Below are 13,121 nucleotides of genomic sequence, written 5' to 3'. Positions count from 1 at the left end.
CACCAGCTATTGCCGACTGCGCTGCAAATCTCAGAGTTAATTGATACTTCTCTTGACGCAAATAGTCGACATCCTCCGGCCGTGGGCCTCTGACAATCCTTTGATAAACTATCGTTTTCCCTAAATTACACGTATAAGTACAGTCTTCGTGTTAAATGGGTTTCTAACATATCTCAGCTTCCTCGGCCAATCAAGGGGCTGGTTTGGATTTCCATGGCCCTGGTGGGATTTGTCCTGGAGACACTTTGCGAGGAAGTGACTTTTCTTTTACGGATCCCTGTCGGTTCACCTCGTCGCCTCTACGATCTTTTTGCGGTGAACTTACAATAGCTCCTGACCAACACGTTTAAATACAAACAAATTCTGTCCATCTGCCAGACCCCCCGATCGTAAAATGCCCACTGTTTTGCACAGTGTGAACTTTGGCAAATTAAAAAGATATTTGACAGGAAGTAACTAAGCATAAGTAAAATTTAAATGAAATTCGACTCCAGGAACTCCTGTTCTCATTACCTGGAGTTTGCGACTCGTGTCGAGTGAGGTGAGATGCTTCCCCCCCAACGTCAGTCACACATCACTGCCAGGTTGGACAGCTCTGATTTACGGAGTGGAGCGAATCTCGAAGGCAAACGCAGCTGTATCCGAGTGCACCCTGGCGAACTGACTCCACACGTGGTCACCCCGCGAACGCACCTGGGGGGCTACCGCGAGGCACGGCCCGTATGCGCTCGTGTCATAAACGCCCTACAGACACAAACCTGCCATTGAAGGAAGTTCCCACAGTGCGAGCCGCTCCAAAGGCGGGTAGTGGGGACCCAGTGAAGGGGTCGGAGAGCAACAGGTGCGGCCTGTCGTGAAGGAGGCGGGGACGCCAGCTCTCCAGGGGCCGTGGGACCACCCAGATGCTAATTAAACGTGGGGGCGGCACCCGGCGGGCTGGAAGGCCGGCCTCGACGCGGAGCGCGCAGAGCCGCTGTAGGAAGGGCTCTCCAAAGTTAACACGCCGGGAGAGCCAGGCTTTCCGGAACTGCTGACCGTCTAGTTCTTCCTCCTTGATGACCAGTCGGAGCCAGATGTACTCAAGCAAGGGTGGAAATCCGTGGCCACGGAGGATGAGCCTCGTACTTAAGCAGATTAGCTGTGTCTCGCCAGGCATCACGAAGGGATTAAAGACGACGTTATTCATCACAGACAGCCTGCAGAATCTCCCGAGCCGTGCGGATCAGCAGAGAGGAGGTCCCTCCGCCGTATGCGGGCATAGACGCTCCGGGGGCTCTGCGTGAACCCCACCGCACACGCTGCTGCCTACCTGCGTCCCACGACGGCAGCTGTCACAGTCCTCTGTCGGCTCGGGGCCGCTCTGGGACGTGCAGCCGCGAGGAGGGAGTTGTGGGGGAAGCAGAAAGGGTAGACTGTCCCAGGTATGAGACGCGGCCAGCATGACCTGTCCCCTGGGAGGGGAAGGGCGGCACAGGAGCCGAAATTTGAAACTTTCATGTGTGTCCCAAACGGGACAAGAGATGGTCGTGGGGGAAATAATTAAGGAAGATGCAGTGAAAGTACGTAAGGTTTGTTCCGTCTGTGGTGAACTTCCTCCTTGGTTAGGAGGTCACGGCTGGGGAGAGGTAAAGACGGAAATAAGAGGGAAAATAAATGGAACAGAAGGAGAAAAGAATCTTCAGATGGAAATAAAGACGCTGATTCGAACGCTCTATTTCCGTAAGAACCCCGAGTTCTCTCCGGGGACAAGTGCGTGACTGGATGTGTCCCTGTGTCCTTTCATTGTGTGTCGCTGTTGGGTGGGTGACTCTGAAGGAGCCCGGGGAACCCCAAGCCACGGCCCGCCATCAGCGGTGGGTCCGGTCACGCACGCACTCGCCCCCTCGGCACCCGCTCCCCTGGCACCTGCCGCGCCTCAGCCTCCTCGGGGTCCTGTCTTGGCCCCAGGTCAGCGCAGCCCCATAAGGGCCTTTCCGAACACAACGCTGCTTCCCACAGACTGGCCGTGCACGCAGACAGATGGACGGAGCTCCCACCCGCAGCCACCCGCCGGGACAGCGAGCCCTCACCTGCGACTGCCCCTGGGGAAGCCCGGCCGGAAGTCAGCTGTCGTCTACAGTGACAGTTCAGGCGCTGAAGTAATTTCTGTAACAATCAGCCCCAAATGCCTCCGCTCCAGTGACAATGGCAGCTGTCCTGATTTCTGTCCCTGCTTGCACCTTGGCCAACCAGAGAGACCCAGGTGTGCCCCCCACCCTGCCCCAGTCACCGGGGCGCCCCCTCCCCCAGGCCCGTAGCCTCCCCGCTGAGTCCTTGTGTCCTGGGGGCTCCCGCTGCCCTGCCTGCCCTGGGTCTCTGCCCCGTCACGCCTTCTGCAGCCCCCCCGAGGGAGTGGCCTCTGCCTGGTCTTGCGTGACGGCCCTCCTTCATTTCCCCTCCTGAGTCCCCCCACATGCTGGGCCAACCCACCCCCGATGGTACCCCGGGACCTGTCAGCCTCCAGCTCACTGCAGGATGAGCCTCCGCTCCACATCCCCAGCCTCCCCAGACCCCAGCCCTCTGTGTTTTCTCGAGCTGCAATCCTGACGCCCCCCAAAAAGGCCTCTGCTCTTTCAATTTGCCTCCTGTCTTCGGTTGAAGCCCCCCCGGGAGGCCCAAACCCGCTGTGTCCCCTCCTCACTGGTCCACGCATCCCGGTGGGAGACACACGGCCTGGCCAACCCGTCCCGTGACTTGAGGATGGCTGCCCCATGGAGGACGGGAGACGCGTGTCCGATCTAAACCGTGCACCCAATCCTGTAATCGTGCAACGCTCCTTTCGCACAGCAGCGATGAGGACAGAGCAGAACCTGCCACACACGTGGAACCCTCGGCCGTCTCCCTAGGAAGGCCTGCTAGGGGAGCCGGAGGGGAGCCTGGGGACACCCCCTGAACACCGCCCGGAGGGGAGCGCTGGAGACGCCCCTGAACACCGCCTGGACGGAGGGGAGCCTGGGGACACCCCGAACACTGCCCGGACGGAGGGGAGCCTGGGGACACCCCTGAACGCCGCCCAGACGGAGGGGAGTGCTGGACCCTCTGACTGTGTGCCCCATCTCCAGGGCCCCGCCTGCCACCTCTTGGGCCCCACGATGGACAATGAGACGGTCCTTATAAGATACCCTGTGCAACATGTTTTCCAATAAAACCCCATCAAGGGTGCGTCTGTTTGACGTCGTCTTTAGCTACCAGAGCAGATCTTAAGCTTGGGAGGCCCTCGTACCTGTGACGAAGCAGATTCCAGGAAGCACAGTGGGAATTCTACCCGGACTCACAGACGTGCCTGGATCTCCCTTTTGGAACAGCCTGCGTTCTCCACGTTCGGCAGGAAGCGGCCCCTGCACCTCTCACGGCACCGCCTCGGCACCCTCGTAGGCCCTCCTCTGTGTTCGAGATGTCACTGGGGCACCTGGGCTGCCCAGGTCATGACCTCATGGTCGTGAGTTCAAGCCCCGTGTCAGGCTCTGTGCGGACTGCTCGGAGCCGGCGTGGGCTCCACTGTCCCCCTCTGTCTCTGCCCCTCCCCTGCTCGCACGCACACGCTGGTCGACTTTAACTAAATAAACATTAAAATTAAAAAAAAAACACGCCAGTCGCTTTTCAAAATGTTTATCTCTAAACCACATCCTGAAACTAGCTGCGTGTTCCATGAATGTCCACAAACCCACAGACGCTTTGGCTAGTTTTCTTAGGGTTTTTCCCAAGTTCTGGTCGGCCGTCCACCTGTTGGGGCTGGTCGCGTGCTGTCATCGCGGTTCCTCAGGACGGCTTCCCTGGCCCGGGCGGGGACGCCCCGGGCCGTCTCCTGCGGGCCTCACACCATGGTCATGACCCTCAGTGCCGCCGGCTGGAACCTCCGGATCTTTCTCTTCAGGGCCTTGGAGGCCTTGATCCGGCACACTTTGGGCACGGGGGGCAGGGGCGGCCTGCGGGCAGCTGGGGCCCGCGGGAGCTGTGGGGGACGCGCCCCAGGCCAGGCCCCGCCTTCTGAGTCACTGCTGCTGGACTCCTTGTCCCCAAAGCAGCTGGCAGTGTGGTCGCTGGCCCTGTCGTCCTCGCTGGTCTCGGTGGCAGCGGACAGAGGCAGGGAGGCACCCTCGGCAGAGTGCTCGGAGCCCTCTGACTCGCTCCTGGCGCGGGGGGCCCGGGGGGGCAGCCTGGGCCTGGCCCGGACGCACGCGGGCCGCTGCCCGCCCCCTCTGCTCACTGCCGGCCTGTGGGGCCCCAGGCCGCCCGAGACCTCCACGGAGGACAGCCACCGGCGCTGTTTCTGTGCCTCCCCCCCGGCCGCCACAGCAGCCGCTTCTGAGGGGAACAAGGCCAGCGCGGGGCCCCCGCGGCCCTCCCGTCGGGCCACCAGCAGGGGCACCAGGAAGGGCACGGGGTAGAGTCTGGGCTCAGAGCAGGACCGGCTGGGCGCCACCCCGGCCGGTGTGGGCCTCCTCCTGAGACCGGCCCCCCACTCGGGAGGCAGCTGGGGGGTGGCGAGGGCACCCCCCGCTGGCGGTTGCCCCCCAAACCTCAGGACCTTGTCACTGGCCCCTCTCCTGATCTTCACAGCCTTTGTCCTGGGGGCGCCTGCTTTTAGCCCCAGGAGAGCAGCTCCGCTGACAGCAAATGGGGGGCGGCCACACCCCTCGGGGGCCAGAGCGGGGCTCTCTCCTCCTGCCTTCCTGGCAGGCGACAGGACTGTCCTCTCCTGACTGCTGGCGGCCACCTGGGCACGCCCACACCTCGGCAGAGGGGAGCCCAGCACGGTGTCCCCACGGACGCAGCCACTGGAGGGCTTGGGTCCCCCCTCTGGAAGGCTGCTGGGGCGCGGGGTGCCCACACCCTGCTGCTCGAGGCGGTCCCTGCTGGCGTCCCCTCTCTGGGCCAGCCCTCCCGCTCCTGCTCTCCCCGGGGTGCACACCAGCTTCTCTAGGCCGTCTGGACCGTCTGCTCTCTGGCCACCAAGTGCCTGCGGGGATGGGGGCCCCTCACGTCTTGGGGGCCCCTGCTCACCCACACTGCTCCTCGCGGGGGTCCCTTGGGCCCGCAGCCTCAGCAGCCTGTCTATATAGGCTGCAGCAGGGCCAGCCTCAAGGACAGGTCTTGTCGGGATCGACAGGCCTGTGGGGCCGGGAGGGGGCTTCCTAGGGGGTGGCTGGGAGTCGGCGTGCAGGGCGTCCCTGGGCAGAGCGAAGAGCGGGCTCTGCAGAGCTACAGCGTGCAGGGGGCTGGGGTACGGGTACACCTCCCTGCCCCCCGTGGACACCAGGTCACGCCGGTACTTGGGGTCCGGCCCGTGGGCTGGCAGCCCCATCCCGTGGCAGAGGAGGGTCGCGGATGTGGGGTCTGTGCTGGCTTTCTGGGGCACCACCGCAGACGGCAGGACTCTTTCGAGGTCACCTGGGAATGAGAAGGACGAGCACACAGGTGAATCGGGGAGAACCCAGCACAGCCCCAGTGTCACTTCCTGCCCGGCGGGCGGCAGGCCGGCGCAGTGCCCCGTGTGGGCCTGGGGGGCTGGGGAAGGGTCTCGCCGGCCGCTAGCTCCGCCCCCTTCCCAGGGCCTCCCCGTCGCAGGTGCACGGCAGAGCCCGAACTCAGCCTTCACCCCGCGTCTGCAGGTGCCCAGAGAGACGGGCGCCTGTGACCGCGCGGGGGGCCTCCGGACCCCCCTCCGTGGAGGCGCTGACGGAGAGGAGACCGTGGAAAGGTCCACCAGGACCACCGGGCACGGCTAGGCCGGGTCTGCTCCTACAAAGCTAACAAGGCCCAAAGATGAAGCCTTTTCTTTTCGGGACGGACCGAAGGAAAACGGAGACTCTCCCTTGAGCCTGGGCGAGGGGGGCATCCACGTGGGAAATGAACGCTCTCCGCGTCGCTCTGGGTCCTGAGCCCCCTCCAGTTACGGAGACGCGCCGTCAGGCTGTGTGAGGTTCTGGAAGGACTTTTACAGTAACTTTCTGATGTCCACATAATAAGAAAGAACGCTTTTGGTCACGCCGGCCTTGCTGTAACGAATGGAAGTGGGCCTTTGATTCCTGTCTATCGAAACACCAAGAAAAGCCCGCAGAAACTTCGGAGGGGCACCTGTGGGACGAGCCCAGCGCCAGATGCAGACAGGGCTCCGGCTCAGTGCTCAGTGATGAAACAGCCGCCCCCTCGCCCGCCCCCCTGCCCCCCCCTGCAGTGGGGCCTCCCGCCTTCCTGGCTCTCCTTTACCTGTAGACACCGGCCTGGGCCGGCACTCGCCCTCCTCGGTGGCCTGCGGTCTACAGGTGGGCAGGGGGGCTCCATGCACGGTGGTGTCGTCGGCTGACCGGGGCCTGGCCGTGGGGTCAGCTGGCAGCAAAGTGCCCAAGGAGTACACGCGGTCACTGCACACGGACGTGCGGGAGGCCGACAGGGAGCAGGAACCACCATCACTCAGCTCGTAGAAGCCTAGACAGGGTGGATGGAGGCGGTCAGCGCTCCCCCGGGCGGCGGCCCCTTTCCTGCCCGAGGACGCCCCTGTGCTGGGGGGGGCTTTGGGATCTCGTCAAGGCAGGCACCTGGGGAAGGTGGCCGGGGACTCCTGAATGCCCGGGAGTGCTCCCCATGACTGTCCACTGTTGCCCCACGAGCAGGCCAGTGGGAGCCCTCCACGCCCCACCACTCGCCCCCCTCCTTGGCGAGTGGCTGTTCCGTGACCGTTAACCTCCGGCCCCTGTGGGGCAGGCCTCTGGCATCCTTCTCCCTCCCTCCCCTGTGCTGTGGGGTTCATCCCACGTGGCAATCAGAGGGGGCCACCGGGGGCCCCCCCAGCCCGGACCTGCCAAACACACTGCACACCCAGGCCAGGCCGTGGTTGTGCAAGTTTACAACAGGAAGAGACGGCATCCAGTGCTGGACGTGGTCCCCTGGGTTTGCCACGCGAGCCAGCGTCTGGACAGATGGGATTACGTGCCCTGGACAATGGCTCCGGAACGATTTCCCTGCAGCTTCACAGTAAGGGACACGGGGCAGCTCCTCGTCATCTGTGACAGGTCACACAGGCTTGAGCCGGATGGAACGGCTCTTCGCCACCTCCCGGTGAGCCCAGCCCGAGTAGACCCTGAATCGTCTCCACCCGGAGAGGCGAGGGGCTGGCGAGCCTTCCTCCGTCAGAAGCAGCGCTTCCCGTGCCAGGCCCTCTCTCCGTGAACACACACGTGCACACTCTCCCGGGTTCCGAAGCACACTTAGGTGCCAGGAGAGAAGTGTGGCATCTTCAAGAGCCCTCGGTAACGGGGCCTCCCGGCTCGGGCGCCATGCCGCCGGGGGCGGGCTGAGGACACAGGCGGGGCCCAGGAGGGGTGACGGAAAGGGGGCGCGCGGGCTACCTGAGCTGGGCCTGCTGTCACTGTCGGCCGCCTCGCCGCAGGGTCTGCACACGTCCGGCTGCTCCAGGTGGGGTTTTAGGCCGACGTCCTGGCGTCTTAGACGGGCCTGCGAGGGGACCGCATGGGAGAGAAAACCGTCTTGAGTACAGAAGCCGAGCGCGGTGCCCCACGCACGTGACGTCTGCACTGGGCATACGGCTTAAACCGCTCCCTCGGAGCCAGTCCCCTGCTCTCTGGTCACCGGAGGAAAATGTCCACGACCCTTCCCTCTTCACACCTCTGTCCCCCCTCAACGGCAGGCTTAAAAAAATCAGCAGTTCCCAGTTAGGCATGTCTTTGTAAGGACAGACTGATACAGTCTACGAGCATAAAGTCAGGATCCAAAACCACACCTGGGGCGCCCGGGTGGCTCAGTCAGTTGAGCGTCCATGACTTGGGTTCAGGTCACGATCTCGCGGTTCGTGGGTTCGAGCCCCGCGTGGGGCTCTGTGCCGACAGCTCGGAGCCTGCTTCGGATTCTGTGTCTCCTTCTCTCCCTGCCCCTCCCCCCACGCATGCGTGCACTCTCTCTGTGTCTCTCAAATAAACGTTAAAATTTTTTTTAAAAAGCCGCACCCGGCACACGCCACGGATATGTGTGCTGCTGTCCTCAGTTTTATGCAAGAAGCTACCTTCTCATGCTCACGGGTAACAGACCTGGAGTCTGGTGCCCACACTGCCATATTCGTTGACCCAGCAGACCCTGGGTGACCTTCTCACTTTTGAAACTGACAGGAAGCCCCCCCCCCCGGAGAGAAAAAGTCCCCCTTCCGCATGTGTCCCACACCCCATTTTACAGGTTCTTCCAGGCTTCACGGAGCCCTCAGGGACAGGGACAGAGGCACGGCGGGAGAGGACAGTGCCTGCACTCAATGAGCCTCAAGATCTGCCTGAAATCTCCTTGGTTTAGAGGCTCACATCTTAGCCCTGCCTTCAGAGGCTCTCTCCCCTCCAGGCCTCAGCTTCCCCAGCCGTAAAATGGGTTATTATGAGGGTCAGCCACACACCTGTGTGTGTGTATTTACGTAACACCCGTGTAACACGTGTACGTGGTTAATACTCATAGTCCGTACTCACACATGTTCGCACACGTAGATAACGTACGTGCGGGACACCCAGAGCACTGACCGTTTAACCAACGCGGATTTCCTTCTTTCGATTATAAAACAACACCGTTTTCAAGGTCTGCTGGGCCAATTTCTTGTTTTCGTCAACAATGAAGTTTAAGGCAAATAATTAATGAATGTAATTACGTGGTTCGCCCCGTTTGAGAAAATGATTGTGCTTCAGACTTTTATATAGAAAGTGAACAATTCCCCTGAGCCCCCAATTACGGGACTCAGGGGAATGCATTATTCCAGCAATTCCAATACCGTGAGAACTCAGTCCAAGGGAGAGGCAGGCGGCAGTAATGTGCACTTCCGACGAGGGAATCACGTGGGCACGGAGTGTTCAAATCCCAGCCCCCGGGAGGTTAAGTGGGGGAGAAGCCCAGGGCCTGATGCTGCCCCCGGTGCGTCCTGAGCCACCGTGCCGAGCTCCCCTTTCCGCCAGGACCCAAACCAGGGCTCTCAGAACAAGCTCCAAGTGTTACAGCAAGAGTCTCACAGCCGTAACACGGTCTGTAAGTAGGCAACACGGCAAAGACCAGACTTGAATTTAACAAAAACGTGATAATCCCAGAACCATCCAGTCTAGCCTAAACATCCTGGCTTCTTACCTTGATTATTTTTACAAAGGGAAACATTACCCAGGTGAACGTCAGTTGCAGAGAGAGCCAGGCAAAGATGGGCTTCTCACGTAAAGAATACTAGATCGGGCAAAGGGGCTAGTGTAGATTTTTACTGCAAATGACTTTTCTTTTCCTGTCAGTGGCAACGGGAAATCAACCACGTCACTCTGTCAGGTCATACCTCGACCCTTACCAGCATCGACCTGACCTCTTTTCTTCCAAATCACCGTGCTCTCATCCTTCTGAAGGAGGAGATCACCCTGGACGCCCCAGTTGGCTTTCTTCCTCCCTCTCTGAACCCCTTTCCGAAAAGAAAAAAGTGCCCCCTGTGTGTTTGTGCTGAGATTCACTGCTTTGTGATTAATGTTTGGCCAGCCAGGCCTTCAGTGGGTGGTTTCTGATTAATGTCGAGAGGCCACGGACACACAGGGTCCCGGGTATTCACAGATGATTTACCGCATCCTCAGGGCCCTGAACGTCTACAGGGCTTCACCATTCCAGATTTACACCGTCCTCCTTAACCCTTCCCCCGTCCCTCCCTCACTTGGGGTTTTTATGTCTCAGCTTTTCATTAACTCCTACTTGGCATCTAACTTTGGGCAAAGAGTCAAAAGTCCCTTCTGAGACCAGGATAAAGCATAATCCATGGCAAGCCGGCCGCAGAGTATCTCCACCCGTGTATTTCCGCAGGGAAAACATCATTCCAAACACGCTGGTGCTGGGTGAACGTGACCGTGGCAGTCACGTGGATTCTCTTCGGAGCAGCCCGCAAGTCGCTGGGGTCACGTCCTCCCCAGCCCTGTCCCCAGCGTTCGGGCTCACCATCAGGGTGGAGTATGGTGTCAAGAGTCCCCCCAAAGCTGTGTAAGGGGGCCTGGGGTGAGGACAGCACAGCCACGGTTCCCCGGGCACGGGGATCACCTGGGCATCAGTGCAGGTTCCTGGGATCCCCCCATCCCCCTCACCTGAGACTCTCGGCCACACCCGGGCACCTGCATCTTGACAGGCCTCCCGCCAAGGCTTTCTGTGACCATGAGGAAGTCTGACAACTGCATCCAGGGAACGCCATTAAAAACAAATATTCGGTTCATCCCTTCCTTTGAAATGCTTGCTTTGTGAACCGTGGGAGAACGGCCTGGTTCCCGCTTGTTCCTCCTGCCTGCCATCCGCAACTCAGCACTGTTGTCTTCTCAAACCTTTAAGGCAGATTCAAAGGGTAAAAACTGACATCTGCCCTCAAGTTCAGGACAAGCGATGGCCTCTAGAACCCCTTTATTCTCTCCTTGAAAGCTGAGCCTGCGCGAAGGAAAGATTTCACACAGGAATTCCGTGGCTAGCACACACACCCCGTGGGCAGGGACGCGTCACTACCCAGCTTGAAAAGAGGTCCGTCGATCAACAGCAAAGGCTCCAGGGTCACACACACATCAGCCTCACGGATAAGAGACGGAAGCCGCGCACGGTCCTGTGGATGCCCTGCCCTCACCGGCCACCTTGAGCAAGTTCATTTCCCTGTGAGTGCATGAAGCAGGCATGGCGGGTCCAGGGAACATCCCAGACATCATGTTTACAGCTGCAGAGTCAGCGCGCTCCTGCGGTATATTTAATGCCAGAACCCGCCAGTGAAAAGCAATCATCGCACGCTGCCTCTGTTAGGACAAGTCACAACCAGCCAAGTCAACTACTGGGAAATTCTTCCGGAAAAGATTTCACTGCAGGGTCCTCAGAACCCTTTCTTCAGCTTCCACCGGAGGGCACCTCTCCCACGGACTCCGGAGCGCCTCCTGGTGGCAGCTGGAGCTCCCAGCCTCCCCTGGGGCATCCCCGACCCTGTGGGCGCTGCGGGGCACCTAACCCCTGCGGAGATGGGGACAGCAGCCACTTCTCAGGCAACGAGGAATCTCCCTGAACATATGAACAGATGAGCACAGGCCTGGCCGCGGAGTACCGGAGGTCACGGGGCATCAGAGACGCAGACGAGGGGACGGTAAATGTTCTCTTCTGTTAGAGCAACAGAAGTTGTTCCTTTATTTGCCCCCCAAGTACCACGAGGCACCTACCCCGCGCTCTTTGGAGACTTTAGATGCCGCAATTAAAAAGGCAGCCATTTCGGCAAGTGTTAACGTGCAAACCTGCTGGGTTCCTAATGGCAGTTCAAATCCCGAGCAATGCTTCCTGGGGAACCCCTGCTGGACAAGACCGCTGAGGGTCAGATAAACGTCCTTTCTGCGTTCACGCCTGCACGGTGACGCGGGGTCCACGCCGGGTGGGCCTGGCCCCCAGCTGTGAGGTCTCCCTGCAACTGCGCTGCGCACAACAGGCTTCTGATCACGGCACTGGTAATACTCCTACCTTTTTCCCTGCGAGAAAGATGTGAAAGCGTTAAGCCCTGAGCTGATGTCACACAAAAGCAATTCCTCTTCTCTTTTGATCACGCAATCCACACAGTCTGAAGACAAAGTCCGCGTGTTCCTTCTGGCGGCCACGTTGAAAAAAAAAATTAAACAAAAACCCCAGCCCCGTTTGATCTCTTCCAAAGGGCACTGGAAACCGGGGGCTGACGACTCACAAGGCTGATCTGTGTGTTACTTAACCATCAGCTGCCCTCCGACAGTGAGGAGCAGGTCCACACTCCAGCACACCGTCCTGCACGTCCGTGGCCGCTGTGCGCCGAGCTCCGGGTCACGGGGACCACCGGCTTGCCGAGCGCGGCGGGCGCCACGGGAGAGCAGGCCGCCCTGAGAGCCCACCCCTGCCCTCTGTGCCGCCGCAGCTCCGGAGGCAGAGGCCGGTCTGCAAAGGCAGGCTCTGGATTTTCCGATCTTGCCACCTCGTTTTTGCAATCTGCAATTCGGGAAGACGACCGACCCCAGACCCACCCACCGGAGTCCTGGCAGGCATCTCAGGACACTGCACTTCCGGATTCTTGAGTCCAGGAACGGTTAACAAGTCCGTCACCTGCCTGAGCTAAGCTGACAGTGAGGGTGCAGATCCTTCCAGGCTGCTTTGTTAAGGAAGCAGCTTTTACACAGAACAGATTTGAATTTCTAATTATAAAAAAAAGAAAATTCCACTTAAGAGTCCTGGAATTAACTCCCATCAGATAGGAATTTTTCTATACAGCCTTTCTGTTTTTCCTTTAAAAAAATACTGCAATACTGGAAAAATTCTGAGTTGTTTCCAGGGGACGAAGTGAAAGCGTACAGCGGACTGAAACCTGGACGAGTGTCTTCAGTCCTGTAAAAAGGAGCTGGCACTTGGAGGGGGCCAAGGAGAAGACACAAAGGCCAAGCAATCCTAAGAGGGTCCCCGGTTCTACCTACGGCCTCTGGGCTGCAGAGAACACGCCTCATTTCCCAGGTCAGGTTGCAATTTAAAGTTGACGCTTTCATGGGATACAAGCTTTTTCCTCAACGTGTTCTTTCAACGACGCGATCCCATTTAACCTGAGCACAATGCGGGGACAATCTGGGGTGCGCTCTGCACGCTGGCTATGTCGTCCCTGAACCTACGCAGCAGGGACGCCTGGTATCCGGGGTCTGACCCCACGTAGCCCCCGCCGCCAAGGGAAACCGACCTCAGGCGTTCTCGCCAGAGCAGCACTGGAAGTGAAACAAACAGCAATGCGCGCTCAGAGTCCGTCCGCGCGGGGAAGGAGGCAGAGCCCGGGCGCAGCCGAGGGCGCCTTTCAGAATCGGGCTCCTTATCCCGGTGCTTGGCTGCGTCATTTGGAACCGAGCGCAGTCCCCCGGGGTCCCAAAGGGCGCCCTTCGCTCAGTCGCACAGCCCTTGCCCGCCGCGCTCCCCCACCAGGTGGCACGGCCCCCCGCCGCCGCGCGCGCCCCAGCCGCCCCGGGGCCCCGCGCTCCTTACCAGCTGCTCCTGCAGCGCCGCCAGCGCCGCCTCCAGCCGCAGCTCGCGCGCGCGGGGGCCGCGGGGGTGCTCGGGGTGCGCGGGCCCGG

General features: G+C 60.2%; 1 protein-coding gene across 1 annotated transcript; it reads right to left on the bottom strand.

The window, feature by feature from the left end:
* Positions 1-3,640: 3,640 nt before the first annotated feature.
* Positions 3,641-10,157, bottom strand: LOC125918399 (dapper homolog 2-like). The gene is made up of 4 exons (XM_049624399.1): positions 10,125-10,157; positions 7,389-7,494; positions 6,250-6,468; positions 3,641-5,430 (listed from the first exon to the last, which is right to left on the bottom strand). Exons 1-4 carry the CDS (start codon positions 10,155-10,157, stop codon positions 3,854-3,856), a joined length of 1,935 nt encoding a protein of 644 aa, XP_049480356.1. The 3' UTR covers positions 3,641-3,853.
* Between the last annotated feature and the right edge of the window lie 2,964 nt (positions 10,158-13,121).

The sequence above is a fragment of the Panthera uncia genome, unplaced genomic scaffold (genome assembly GCF_023721935.1).
Source record: "Panthera uncia isolate 11264 unplaced genomic scaffold, Puncia_PCG_1.0 HiC_scaffold_749, whole genome shotgun sequence".
Lineage (NCBI taxonomy): Eukaryota > Metazoa > Chordata > Mammalia > Carnivora > Felidae > Panthera > Panthera uncia.
The sequence above is the reverse complement of the archived record's forward strand: the minus strand, read 5'-3'. Positions and strand labels throughout refer to the sequence as shown.

Bases quoted from the DNA above. Each gene is read 5' to 3' on its own strand.
- LOC125918399 (XM_049624399.1), bottom strand. From the start codon at position 10,157: ATGCAGGTGCCCGGGTGTGGCCGAGAGTCTCAG. The intron at 6,469-7,388 runs GTAGCCCGCGCG...CACCCTGTCTAG, and splicing joins TGACAGCAGGCCCAGCTCAG to GCTTCTACGAGCTGAGTGAT. The intron at 5,431-6,249 runs GTAAAGGAGAGC...TCTCATTCCCAG, and splicing joins GCCCAGGCCGGTGTCTACAG to GTGACCTCGAAAGAGTCCTG.